Below are 12620 nucleotides of genomic sequence, written 5' to 3' on the forward strand. Positions count from 1 at the left end.
TCAAGGCCAACCTACTGTCCGTAGTGAGTCCCTGTCTCAACAAAACAAGTTCTTGTTCCCTCATGAATGTTTGTGTGGTTTTATGGAGCCTACCCAATGATTACAACAGACTGAATGTGGGACTTATGTTAATGTCGTGGCTTTAACATTATTTGAAAATTAAATATGAATATATATTGAAAGTATTGACTTGATAGAATAAATCAGTAAATATCATGAGATAAGCACAAGCTTTCTAAGATAGCTCTATAAGATTCCCAGTAATTTGGGGGGGCGGAAGAGATGGCTTAGTGGTTAAGATTCTCAGTCATTTTTAAGAGTTAAAAACAAACAAACAACAACAACCCAACCAAAAACAAAACCCAGGGGCTAGGGAGATGGTCCAGTAGACCCAGCAACCATAAGGTGGCTCAACACCTGTAACTGCATCTCTAACTACAGTTTCAGGGGATCTGATGTCTTCTTCTGGATTCCATAGACACCAGGCACACATATGGTGAACAGATATGCATGTGGGCAAAGCATCCACACACATGAGATACAATAATAAAATTAATACAATAATAAAATTAAACAAACAAATATGGACAAACATTGGATTAGAAAATTATCTGTGGGTAGACTAAGACACAGTAAGGCTGAAAGAAGAAGCTCCTTCAGAAACTCTTCTTAGAGCTGCTCTTAGAGCTGGCAGAAGGGAAGGACGGGACAGGAACAGAAAGGGGCAGGCAGAGCAAAGGCTCCAGGCACGCTTACACTGGAATGACCTTTCCACTTAATGGGCCGTTTTTGAGGTTTTAGCAACAACAACAAAAAATAAACCTCTGAGAGTAGCAGATAGATACACAATATATTAAGTAATGTGGACACTTGTCACTGGGGATTAAAAATAAAGTATGAGTTTAATTTACTTAGGAAACTATCCCATTTTCAAATTCATTCACTTTACTGCCTGTTGATACTGGTAAGAGTTTTGTTTATTACTTCACAAGCATCTTATCAAACTGAGAAAAGTGAACCTTGTCTGGGGTCATAATAAAATCTACTTGCTAGAAGGACCCCTGAAGCCCAGATTTCACGACACCTATTTTTTTCTCTAAGCATTAATCTACATTGCTCACCTGGACCTGCTGCTTCTGTGCATTCAACATGTTGGGGTCAATTGACAGGGGTCCCAGAACTCCCATCATCAGTTCCTTCTCCATCAGCCAAGGGCGGAGCTGGCACTCTGCAGCCTGGAAGCAGGCCAGATGGCTTGCAGATTCCTCTAGCTGCTTTTGGCGAGCCGCAGTGACCTCAGTGGCCTTTTCCCACCGGGAATCTGTTAAAAGGAAATGAGAGAATGAAGTTGGCCTGGTCCCTCAGCCATACTCCTTATACACTACAGGAAATGACACAAGGGCCATTATTTAACTTTCTTTTTTTTCTTTTTGGTTTTTCGAGACAAAGTTTCTCTGTGTAGCCTTGGCTGTCCTGAACTTGCTTTGTAGACCAGGCTGGCCTCGAACTCACAGTGATCCACCTGCCTCTGCCTCCCGAGTGCTGGGATTAAAGGCGTGCACCACCACGCCCGGCTTTAACATTTTTGAAAATTAAAAATAACCTTAAAACATTTAAAAACTAAGGTAATACAAATAGTTTTGTATCTTCATTAGGCTGGTAGTGACAAAAAACTACAGGTGATGAAACTTCATGGAAGCCCCTTCCCCTTCTGCCCCTCCCCCAATTCCCCCCATGCTCTATATAAGAAGGAATTACATATATTATTTTATAGTACTATTTTGAACACTTTTTCACAAAAAGAATTTTTTTTACAAATATTTATATTATGTGTAGTTAAATACTATGAACACACACTCATTTAATGTCTTTATTAGCTTATTTTCCATTTTCCTTCTAATTTAATTTTAATTATGCATGTTTGTGTGTGGATATGGGCACATGAGTGCAGTGCTCTTTAGAGGCCAGAGACCATAGAGCTTGTACGACAGAAAGTTGGGAGCTGCCCAACAAGGGTGTTGTGACTCTGGTCTCCTACAGAGGGGTCTGTGCCTGTAACCACTGAGTCAGTTCTCTAAGTCTAGGTGATTTTGCTGTTGTTTGGTTTTTTGAGACAGGTCTCACTATGTAGCCCTGACTAAATTGGAACTCAGATTACAGACAACTACCTGTTTCCACCAACAACTGCCAGATTCAAGTTACCACTTTCCATGTTCATTTTTATGTCTAATATTCCCTCAAGTTTCTGATCAGAGTAGACTGTTAGGTAGGCTTGCCCTAGAAAGCCAGATTTCTATTGACTTAAGTCCCTAATATTTTCCCTGTTCAGGTCATTTTCTAGTATCAGACAAAAAGTGAATTGAAAACAATTCCAGCTCTGTATGGGATACTGACATTTTCAATTTACTTTGGAGACAAGATTTTTTTTTTTTTTTTGAGACAGGGTCTCTGTGTAGTCCTGGCTGTCCTGGACTCTCTTTGTAGACCAAGCTGGCCTGGAACTCACAGTGATCCTCCTGCCTCTGCCTCCTGACTGCTAGAACTACAGGTGTGTGCCACCAAGCCAGGCTGAGACATCCCTGTGATGACTTACTGAGCTCCTCTCGCATTCTCTTCCAGTTTTCTGCTTCTTGTGAGTTGGGATATGTCCCCAGTAATCCAGCCAGGGCTTCCTTTACTTTTTGAATTTTAGGGGAATTCTGTTCCAATTCAGTCAGGAAAGCCTAGGAGAAAGCACATTATACATGCTATGAGATTCTGGGTGGGAAACACAGATTTGTGTGTGATAGAAATTTGGAAGACTGATTGGGTGGGAAGTTTCAATTCTTCTGACCCTATATCTTGTTCCATAACATTAATGCATATAAGTTCTTTGTTTTAGTATTTACTTTAAAATGAAATTGATGGGATCTGAACTCTTCAAGGACAACACATCAACAAAAGTAGAGACCCTCACTTATTAATTAGAAGTGCCTGGAGCTGGGCAAGGTGGAGCACGCCTTTAATCCCAGCACTCAGGAGGCAGAGGCAGGCAGATCGCTGTGAGTTCGAGGCCAGCCTGGTCTACAAAGTGAGTCCAGAACAGCCAAAGCTACACAGAGAGATCTTGTCTCAGGGGGAAAAAAAAAGTGCCAAGATAAAATAATGGCAGTATTTTGGTAGTTGGAGAGCTGCATGCCATGCTCAATTGGGACATTAAAATTTTTTAAGAAAACTTCTCATAAGAAGATGTCTGTGTTCTTGTATTTTCTGATAATTTCTCTAGTCCACTTATCATTTTTTTAAAAAGATTTATTTATTTATTATTATGTATTCCATGTTCTGCCTGCGTGTACACCTGGAGGCCAGAAGAGAGGATCAGATCACATTACAGGTGGTTATGAGCCACCATGTGGTTGCTGGGAATTAAACTCAGGACCTTTGGAAGAGCAGGCAGCACTCTTAACCAATGAGCCATCTCGCCAGCCCCCATATATCATTTTAAACATTAAAATTATTATGTGTATGAGCATTATGTGCTGTTTTTATGTGCACCACATGTGTACTTGGTTCTGAAGGAAAGCAGAAGAGGGAGCTGGGTCCCCTGGAACCAGTTATGGATGGTGTGGGTGCTGGTCACTGAACCTGGGTCCCCTGCAAGAGCACCAAGTGCTTTTAACTTGTGAGCCATCTCTCCTGACCCCTACACTTCAATCTTAAGAATAAATATATATTCACATATTTTAGGTCCCCTTAAGAGTTGCAAGATTCCTGGATAAGAAAGGCTTAGCTACCATCCAGCATCACATGGAAAATAAAATTCAGTTCTCAATGGGCTTATAATAAAGTGGAAGGAAGGAAGGGAATTAGTCTCTTTCTGAAAACATGCCCCACTTTTTGAATCTGAACTACAAAAATTAAAAAAAAATTTTTTATAGGTAACAAGAATTCTTAGGGGCTGGAGAAACGGCTCAGAGGTTAAGAGCACTGTCTGTTCTTCTAAAAGTCTTGAGTTCAATTCCCAGCAACCACATGGTGGTTCACAACTATCTATAATGGGATCTGATGTCCTCTTCTGGTGAGTAGGTGTACATGTAGGCAAAGCACTATATACATAATAAATAAATAAATAAATATATGTTAAAAAAAAAAGAATTATCAAGGAGCGTAGAGTGAGATATGGTAAAATCTGGAGGGCAAACATATCAGCAATCACAGTCAAGAGCTGACTCTAGTAGGCTCAGCCCTAGACTGGGACAGAGCACCTATAGGAGCCTCTTCCCCTCCTGCTGGCATGCAGCTCACTGTGCAAACACAGTACCTTGTTAGATTCCGCTTGGGCTTTTACTGTTTCTGTCTTGGTTGGAGACAAAGAGCCATCCATGGCTTTCAGAACTTCCTCTTTTGACTCTAACCACTGTAAGACAGAGTTCGCCTCTTTCTGAACCTCCTCCATTCTGCTGAGGACAGTCTGGAGGCTTTCCTGGCGTTCCCGAAGCACTTCTCCCAGCTTCTCATACTTCGAATTTACATCAGACATGTCACACTGGATCTCTGTAAGATCTAGCATCACAGAAACAACAGTGAGATAGGTAATCCTGCTCCCCTTCATTTTTTCAGTCTTAAGTGATCTGTCAGGGGTAAGCATCTCTCCTAATTGTTTTAGTCAACATTCCTCCAAATCACATCAAAGTTCCCATTTAAATATATAAAGTAAAACAAAACAAAACACTTATTAATCTGATTTCTGGCTTTGGCATTTTATGTACAGATGTATGCCATCAAATGCTGAATAAATATGGGCATAACAGAAGTGAGGAAGTCAACTTCAAGATGCCAACTTTAGCACACTGTTGGGATTAATCAACTTTGAACATTCTTCAGCTTCCTCTTCTTCAAAAACTACTGAGAAACAGTTTGGAGACCCTTTCAGGCAGGAGACTGAGGGAAAGACTGCTGCTGGACTAGCTGTTTTGTTTTGAGATAGTCTGATGTAGCCACGGTCAGCCAAAGCCCGAACTCCTGATCTTCTTGCCTCTCCCTCCCACATGCTGAGCTTGCTTATAGAAAACACCACTGCTTATGTCTTTAGAACAGCTTCTTGATAACTCAGAGATCGACATGCACTTTCCTGAAGGTCTTTTCTTATTGAATTAATCTGGTGGCCCAGTATGTTTGCTCAGAACCTTCAGGTCCAGGACACCAACCTGTTTAGCCTATAGCCAGCTAACAGGGAGGCAGGCACCACAGTTGCTCCTCTCCAAATTTTCACCCTCATATGCCTTCTAGCAGCTGTTATTTCACATATATTGAAACACATACATAGCAAACATGAACACTGCCGTAACACACCCAACAAGAAGGCACTGTTGAAATAGGGTTCTCACCTTTGCAGGTGTGGTATCCGTTTACACTGCCTACAGAGCTTCCTACAGAGGGTAGTATGGAACCTGAGCAGAAGGACAGGGAGACAAACAGGGCAAGACCAACGTGTTAGGAATACATACAGGCACAGCATTTTCCTTCTCTAGCTCTCATCATAAGCTTGGGTATCAGAAAGTTAACACAACACAAGACAACATACTCATGGAGAGACAGGTCACTTTAGCCTCCAGGCAACAAAGTGTCACTTACGCTTCAGTTTCTCTGCAGTAATGATTAGTAACTCTTTCTATAGAAATAACAATTCATCTTAAATCTTCACTTGGATTCCTTGGAGCTGTTTCTGATTTTGTGGAACAACTACTGTTAAAACACTAAGTCTTTAAAATGGTATTTGCCATATTTTGGAATGAGGATTTGTAATAGAGTTAAAACATTGTCTTTAAGATGAGTGGTGATGGCGCACGCCTGTAATCCCAGTACTCAGGAGGCAGAGACAGGTGGATCTCTGTGAGTTCAGGCTAGCCTAGTCTACAAAGGGAGTCCAGGAAAGTTAAGGCTACACAGAGAAACTCTGCCTTGAAAAACAAAACAAAACAGCAACAAAAATACATTGTTTTTAATATCAGAGTCTGTCATTATAAAAATAGTGAACACAAAGCACAATTAAGAACATAAAAAGTGAGCTGTAGAGATGGCTCAGAGGTTAAGAGCACTGACTGCTCTTCCAGAGGTCCTGAGTTCAACTCCCAGCAACTACATGGTGGCTCACAACCATCTATAATGTGATCTTTTGGCCTGCAGATGTATATGCAGGCAGAGCACTGTATACATAATAATAAAATTCTTTTTTTTTTTTTTTTGGTTTTTCGAGACAGGGTCTCTCTGTGTAGCCTCGGCTGTTTTGGACTTGCTTTGTAGACCAGGCTGGCCTCAAACTCACCAAGCTCCGCCTGCCTCTGGCTCCTGAGTACTGGGATTAAAGGCATGCACCATCACAACCGGCTTAATAAATTCTTAAAAGTAAAATAAAGTTAAAAAAAAAAAACACAAAAAGTTGGCTACTAAAGAGCCCTTCTTATGCTGTTCCTATAGGAAGCTGCTTATTATTTCTTCATGACCTCTTTTGACTCTACTTCCTCTACCAGAAAACAGATGTTAAGCACTGGAAAATATGGCTCATAAGCATTCTAAAAATTCTCCTTTGGGTATGTGGTCCTTTTCTAAATGCCAAACTTTCACCTATGTTCTTCTAAAGTTCCTTCCTTTTATTTTGGAGGGGTTTCTCGGTTAAGTATAAATCAGGACATGAACTCACTAAGATTATACAGAAATCAGAGAAATATCCATGACATAATTAAGTTGAAAGGATCAGGCTGGGATTATAATTAAGTGGCAAAGCACTTGTTTGGCACATACTCAGGTTCTCTGCAAGAGCAATAACCACTGAGACCACTCTATAGCACCACATTTATTTGTGTGCAGTGTATGTGCATCTTTGTTTGTTTGTTTTTGTTTTAAAGAGAAGCTCGTTGTAGCCCAGGCTGTCCTGGAACTTATTCTGTAGACCAGGTTGGCCTTGAACTCAGAGATCCTCCTACCTCTTTTTCCTGAGTGCTGGGATTAAAGATGTGCGCCATCAATGCCTGGCTCATTCAATGAATTTCAAGTTCAAGTTAGGACAGAAATCTGCAACAATTTCTGAAACGGCCATAAACATACTCTCTATCATTTAGTGTAACATATTTACATGAAATGGTGTTCTCAGGATTGATAGACATAAAATCAAAACAATTATCAACTCTGGTAAATGTTGAAGATATTTTATATCCTGCAATATTCAATATTCAGTCAAGATTTATTCTTTAAAGACTTATTAATTTCATGTGTAAATGTGTGGCATGTATCTGTGTATGTTCTGGCTTCTGTGCACACACAGAGGTCACAAGGGAGTTCTGTGTTGTGGCACACACCTTTAATCCCAGCACTTGGGAGGCAGAGGTAGGTGGATTTCTGAGAATTCAAGGCAAGACTGGTCTATATAGTGAGTTCCAGGACAGCAGAGAAACTGTTTTGAAAAGTCAAACAAAGAAACAAAAAGCAAAAGCAAAAAAAACAAACTACTACACACACACACACAAACAAAACAACAATGGCAGCAAAAAACCCCAAACCTACCAACAAATAAATAAAACCAACTTTAAAGTACTAAAGAAAAGCAGTAGTTCTTGTGATTAAAAAAAAAAAAAAGAAGAAGAATAAGCCTTTTCTTAGGTGTTTAACTATCTATAGCCTTTAGTCTGGCAATAAAACCTCTAAGATCCCAACTAACAATCCATAAATGACTGTGAACTCATACTGATTTTGTTTAAAAGATTTAGTTATGGCCAAAGATTATTCATGCAACTAGGCACAACTTTTATGTTCCCTTTGAAGAAGTGTGCCAGTCTCTGATGTACCAATTGGCTCCCAAATATCTAGGTTCTCCCTAAAGACGCACCCATGGCTGACCCATGGTTAAAATTAGTAACATACCTGTACCATTTACATGCTCAAAACAGAAAACTCTCCAAGATTCAAAAAAAAAAAAAAAAAGAAAGAAAGAAAGAAGAAAAACAACAAAAAACAAAAAAACAAACAAAAAACTAACATTCTTTGGCAGCTCTAAGTGGGCCCACTAGCTCACTTGTAAGAATTTTTCAAAATGGAATAACATTGTTTAACAAGGTAAGATACAGATCAGAATGAGAGAGAATATTGCTTTGTACATCTTCTTTCTTCCCACATTCAACTTTCATTTTTATTTTAATTAAACAAAAAGGCATCTCCAAAGGCCACAAGCAAAGAGTGGTGTATATATTCATTACATTTTGAAGAACCTGTACTCACCTGTCTTAGCTTGGGAATCAGGTGCTGTGATCTCCATGATGAGATTTTCTAGGGAAGTGCCCTTGCAGTTGATTTCTTCCACCAGAATCCCTTTACTTGCCCAGTCATCTAGAAGACCCTATTAAAAGAACCAAATCAGTAAATGTAACATCTGAGCCTTTTCCTACATCAGTAAATGTAACATCAGGGACAGCTGTTACAGACATAATCCCTACCACTTTATTTTATGTGCATGAGTGTTTTGCATGCATGTGCATATGTGTTCCATGTGCATGCCAGATGCCTGCAGAGGTCAGAAGAAGGATTAGATCCCCAGGGACTAGAGTTACAGATGCTTATAAGACACCATGTAGGTGCTGTAAACCAAACCTGGGTCCTCTCAAGAGCAATTAAGAGTTCTTAACTACTGAACCATGTCTCCAGCAACCCCCTTAAACATTTTGAAAAGAAGCTATGCCCATGGTAGGTATAGTGGGAGATGTCTTTAATCCTAGTACTTCGAAGGTAGAGTCGGGAGGGACTCTGTGAGTTTAAGGCCAGACTCGTCTACATAGTGACCAGTATGCAGCTATGCAGTAAGACATAAAAGGAAGAAGAAAAAAAATGAATGGAAAAAACAAACAAAAAAATTATGCTCATATATTCAGCCATTACAAGATACTGTTTAGTCAGCCAAAAAATGCAAAAAGGATACTTTAGAATTTTCAGACCCTTCTGTTTCATTTGGTGATATATCAGATACTTATTAATTCTTATTATTGGCAACACCTTAACATCAAGAACACAAAATAGAATAACTAGGATTATGGCATAGTTCTCACCTTTGACATATTTATTTAATTTTGTTTTGTAGGGTGATTAGTTGATTAAGATGGGGGTCTTATGTACTTCAGGCTGCTATCACTTTACAATTTTGCTTTTTTTTTTTTCTCCTAATGGGGTCTTATTATATAACCCTGGATATATAATACTCCCTGTGTAGACTAGGCTGGCCTCAACTCACAGAGATGCACCTGCTTCTGTCTCCCAATAGGGATCAAAAGTGTGTGCCATCTTACCTGGACTTATTGTTGTTGGAGACAGGGTTTCTCTGTGTAGCCTTGGCTGTCCTAGACTTGCTTTGTAGACCAGACTGGCCTCGAAACTCACAGAGGTCCCCCTGCTTTTGCCTCCCGAGTGCTGGGATTACAGGCGTGAGCCACAGTGTCCAGCTTGGTTTTGGTATTTAAGAAAGTCTCAGCTGGGCGTGATGGCGCACGCCTTTAATCCCAGCACTTGGGAGGCAGAGGCAGGCAGATCACTGTGAGTTCGAGGCCAGCCTGGTCTACAAAGTGAGTCCAGGACAGCCATGGCTACACAGAGAAACCCTGTCTCGAAAAAACAAACAAACAAACAAACAAAAAGAAAAAAAAAAAAGAAAAGAAAAAAAAGAAAGAAAGAAAGAAAGAAAGAAAGAAAGAAAGTCTCTTACTATGTAGCCCAGGCTGGCTTCTTTAAGTTTCTGCCTTAGCCTCCTAGGCACTGGGATGAGAGGCATGAGTCTCCATGCCTGATTTTATCGCATAGCTTCAAGAGTTTGAGTTATCAACTGTACTATCATGTAATAAATATTATTATAGAAATAGTGTATAAACATAGAGACTACACTGTGCCATTATCAAGGGAAGCTTATGTTGGGTTAGATACAGAGCTCAATAACCACAGGAAGCCATTAAGAAACAACAGCATCAGGTTTAGGACAAAAGGACCAGGCAATGCTAAATCTCCAGAATGGACAGCCTGCCACAGAAAAGGGCATTAAGCGGTCCAGAACAGGGATGTGTCTTAGCCTCAGCACCTTGCTCTGCAAGAGCACTGGGAACTGGCTCAGCTTGATTCTGATGCTAAGCTACAGCACAGCAGCAGGCTGAACACAAAGCCATTACTACCCAGCAAGCTCACACATAACTTGTCAAATCAGTCTTTAATCACTCCTTCAGATGCTTAGGGTTTCAGACTTAAATGATGTGTTGACATGCAGAATATTTAAGAATTCTCAGAGGAATGCAGTGACATTTGTTGGACATCATGTGAACAACAACAACCATTAAGTGTTTGGATCTGAGTACTTAGCATGTGGAATTATTAAACGGTACCAGGTTGCTTTCTTTTTTGTGAGGAGAAGGATGGATGGTCTAAAATTTTTCCTGAAACACTAAGGGCCCTATGAACTAATAAAGTTGAAGAATTTCTTCTTCCCTTGATTATCCAACCAGCAAATTCCCTTAGCGTCCATTCAGTGAAAGTAACCAGATTCTTCTCTTCCAACTGCTCTAGCTTCAGCTTGCTTCTCTGAGAAATGACAATTCTCTGAGGATGACCGTTATTTAGAGTCAGATGCTATGTAAGTATGCATCCAGTGGAAGCCTAGGTCCAGCCATGAAGGTGTCTTCCAATTCTTGTGCCCCAGCTGCCTGACCAAATGTCTACTCAGTGGCTCATAGGCAGCTGTCTAATTCTCAAACATGAGTGATAATTCTTAACTGAAGGATGAAAATGTAAACTTCTCAAGAAATGAACTTACACCAATTCTTTTTATGTTTTATTTTAAATCTCCTATCACATCATGAGAAGCATCTAAGAAGTAGCCTGTGATGGCTTTTGGAAGCCATGAGTCAAGTAGCCTAGGCTGGCTCCAACTTGATGCCCGGCTGAGGCTGGTATTTACTTCTCCTACTCCTCCTTCCTGCATTTTGAGAGTATAGGTGTGTACCACAATGCCCAACTTTGGTTTTGCTTTTAAAATAGGAGACTCAGTTCTGGGTAGGTCATATGAAATCACAGCAAGAAAGGAATTCTGATGTGGACAGATAAATGGGGTTTCTCATGCTACCTCCCTATCATACCAGGAATTTAGTTTGTATAAACTTTAAACTAGTCTCTGGCCAGATCCCTGGAGGCCTTTTTGTTTACCTACCTTCAAGTGTTCCACCTGCTTTTCTAATTCCTTAGCACTCACGAAAGTGTCTGCAGGTGGAACATTTCCTTCAGTTTCTTTCAGCCATCTATGGAAGGTTCTAATCAGCTTCCGGAATTCATCCAACTGCTCCTGGCAAGTTGATGCATCTTTCTCTCTGTGAACAAAGATGTTTTGTTACTCATCAGAGCAGATTTGTAAAATGGTCTTGAGCTAAACAGTAGGTTCATCCTGGGACTCTAGGCACCAATTTCTTAACAGATCCTGCCTTTCCATAGTAAGCTTGGCTGTATGCACAATGTAGAAAAGCATCAAACTCAAGAAATCTATTGCCCTTCTTTGGACATTCTTAGGGAAAGAAGTCTTTAAGCTTACTCTAGGCTAAAGTGAAAGTGAGGAAACTAAAGGGAGCCTGCTATTTAGAGACTGTGAGGCAATGGAAAGAATGCTGGCTTTGGACCGACAATCCAGCTCTGTTATACCTCGGGTAGTTGACTCCTTCAGACTCAACTCAGGGGCTGCAAGATGGGCCAGTGCTCACTAGCACTTACTGCGTTAGCAGACGACCTGGGTTTGGTTCCCAGTATCTACACGGTGGCTCACAATTGCCTGCGACTCTCACTCTAGAAGCCTTCTTTTGGCCTCTGTGGGATCATGTATGTATGTATGTATGTATGTATGTATGTATGTATGTATGTATGTGCTGCATAGAGACTAATGCAGGTGCAGGTACAGACACATACACACACACACACACACACACACACACACATAAACCAGCCTTTAAAAAACAACAAGCCTATCTTGAGTGCTGAGTCTGAGGCTCACAGAAGTTAGATGACTAGCCGTAGGTACACACACCCATGAATAAAGTAAATCAAAGAATGCCATATCTATCAGGCATCAATCCAGAGATCCTAGTTCTTCCTGTAGCTACAACAGTGAGGAGGAGAAAAACTAAGCCTTTTGGGCCTTTGTCTTCAACCAAACCACTCAATCTGCAGCTAAGTATCCAGGGTCTCCTATAGCCTATGCTGGCTTCAAACTTACTAGTTCGTTATATATGTAACTACATACATATGCAGCCAAGTTTGGCTTTGAATGCTTGATCCTTCTGTTTGTTCTTCCTGAGGGCTGGGATTATAAGTGCATACCACCACACATGGCTCTAAGTATACTGGTTGGAACAACAGTTTTCCTCTAGTTATCAAGGTGGCCACCTGATAAGTCAATATTGCAATTGCATCTAAACCAAGATAAGTAGTCATATTAATGATCTTAAACCCATGTGAGGCTTCTAATAGGAAACCATGAGTAACAGCAAACTAAAACCTGCAAGCATTTACCATACATTCCTGTGTTTGTGCTAAAAGAATCCAGACATTTCTCTTAAATAATGTTATCCAAAAGATTC

The 12620-nt window shown here is 40.4% G+C and overlaps 1 protein-coding gene across 23 annotated transcripts in view; it reads right to left on the bottom strand.

Moving 5' to 3' along the window:
* Positions 1–12620, bottom strand: part of MACF1 (microtubule actin crosslinking factor 1) — a 348476-nt gene that overhangs the window by 89711 nt on the left and 246145 nt on the right. For 22 of the 23 annotated variants that reach the window (XM_084787104.1, XM_084787103.1, XM_084787109.1 and 19 more), the window contains 6 exons: positions 11207–11363; positions 8251–8368; positions 5367–5429; positions 4301–4542; positions 2594–2723; positions 1122–1321 (listed from right to left, as the gene is read on the bottom strand). In XM_084787104.1, the coding sequence (XP_084643230.1) occupies positions 1122–1321; positions 2594–2723; positions 4301–4542; positions 5367–5429; positions 8251–8368; positions 11207–11363 (910 nt within the window). The remainder of the gene's footprint in view (positions 1–1121; positions 1322–2593; positions 2724–4300; positions 4543–5366; positions 5430–8250; positions 8369–11206; positions 11364–12620) is intronic. The other variant, XM_084787119.1, reaches the window with a different exon arrangement.

Source organism: Acomys minous (assembly GCF_964271855.1).
Source record: "Acomys minous genome assembly, chromosome: 6".
Taxonomy (NCBI): Eukaryota; Metazoa; Chordata; class Mammalia; order Rodentia; family Muridae; genus Acomys; species Acomys minous.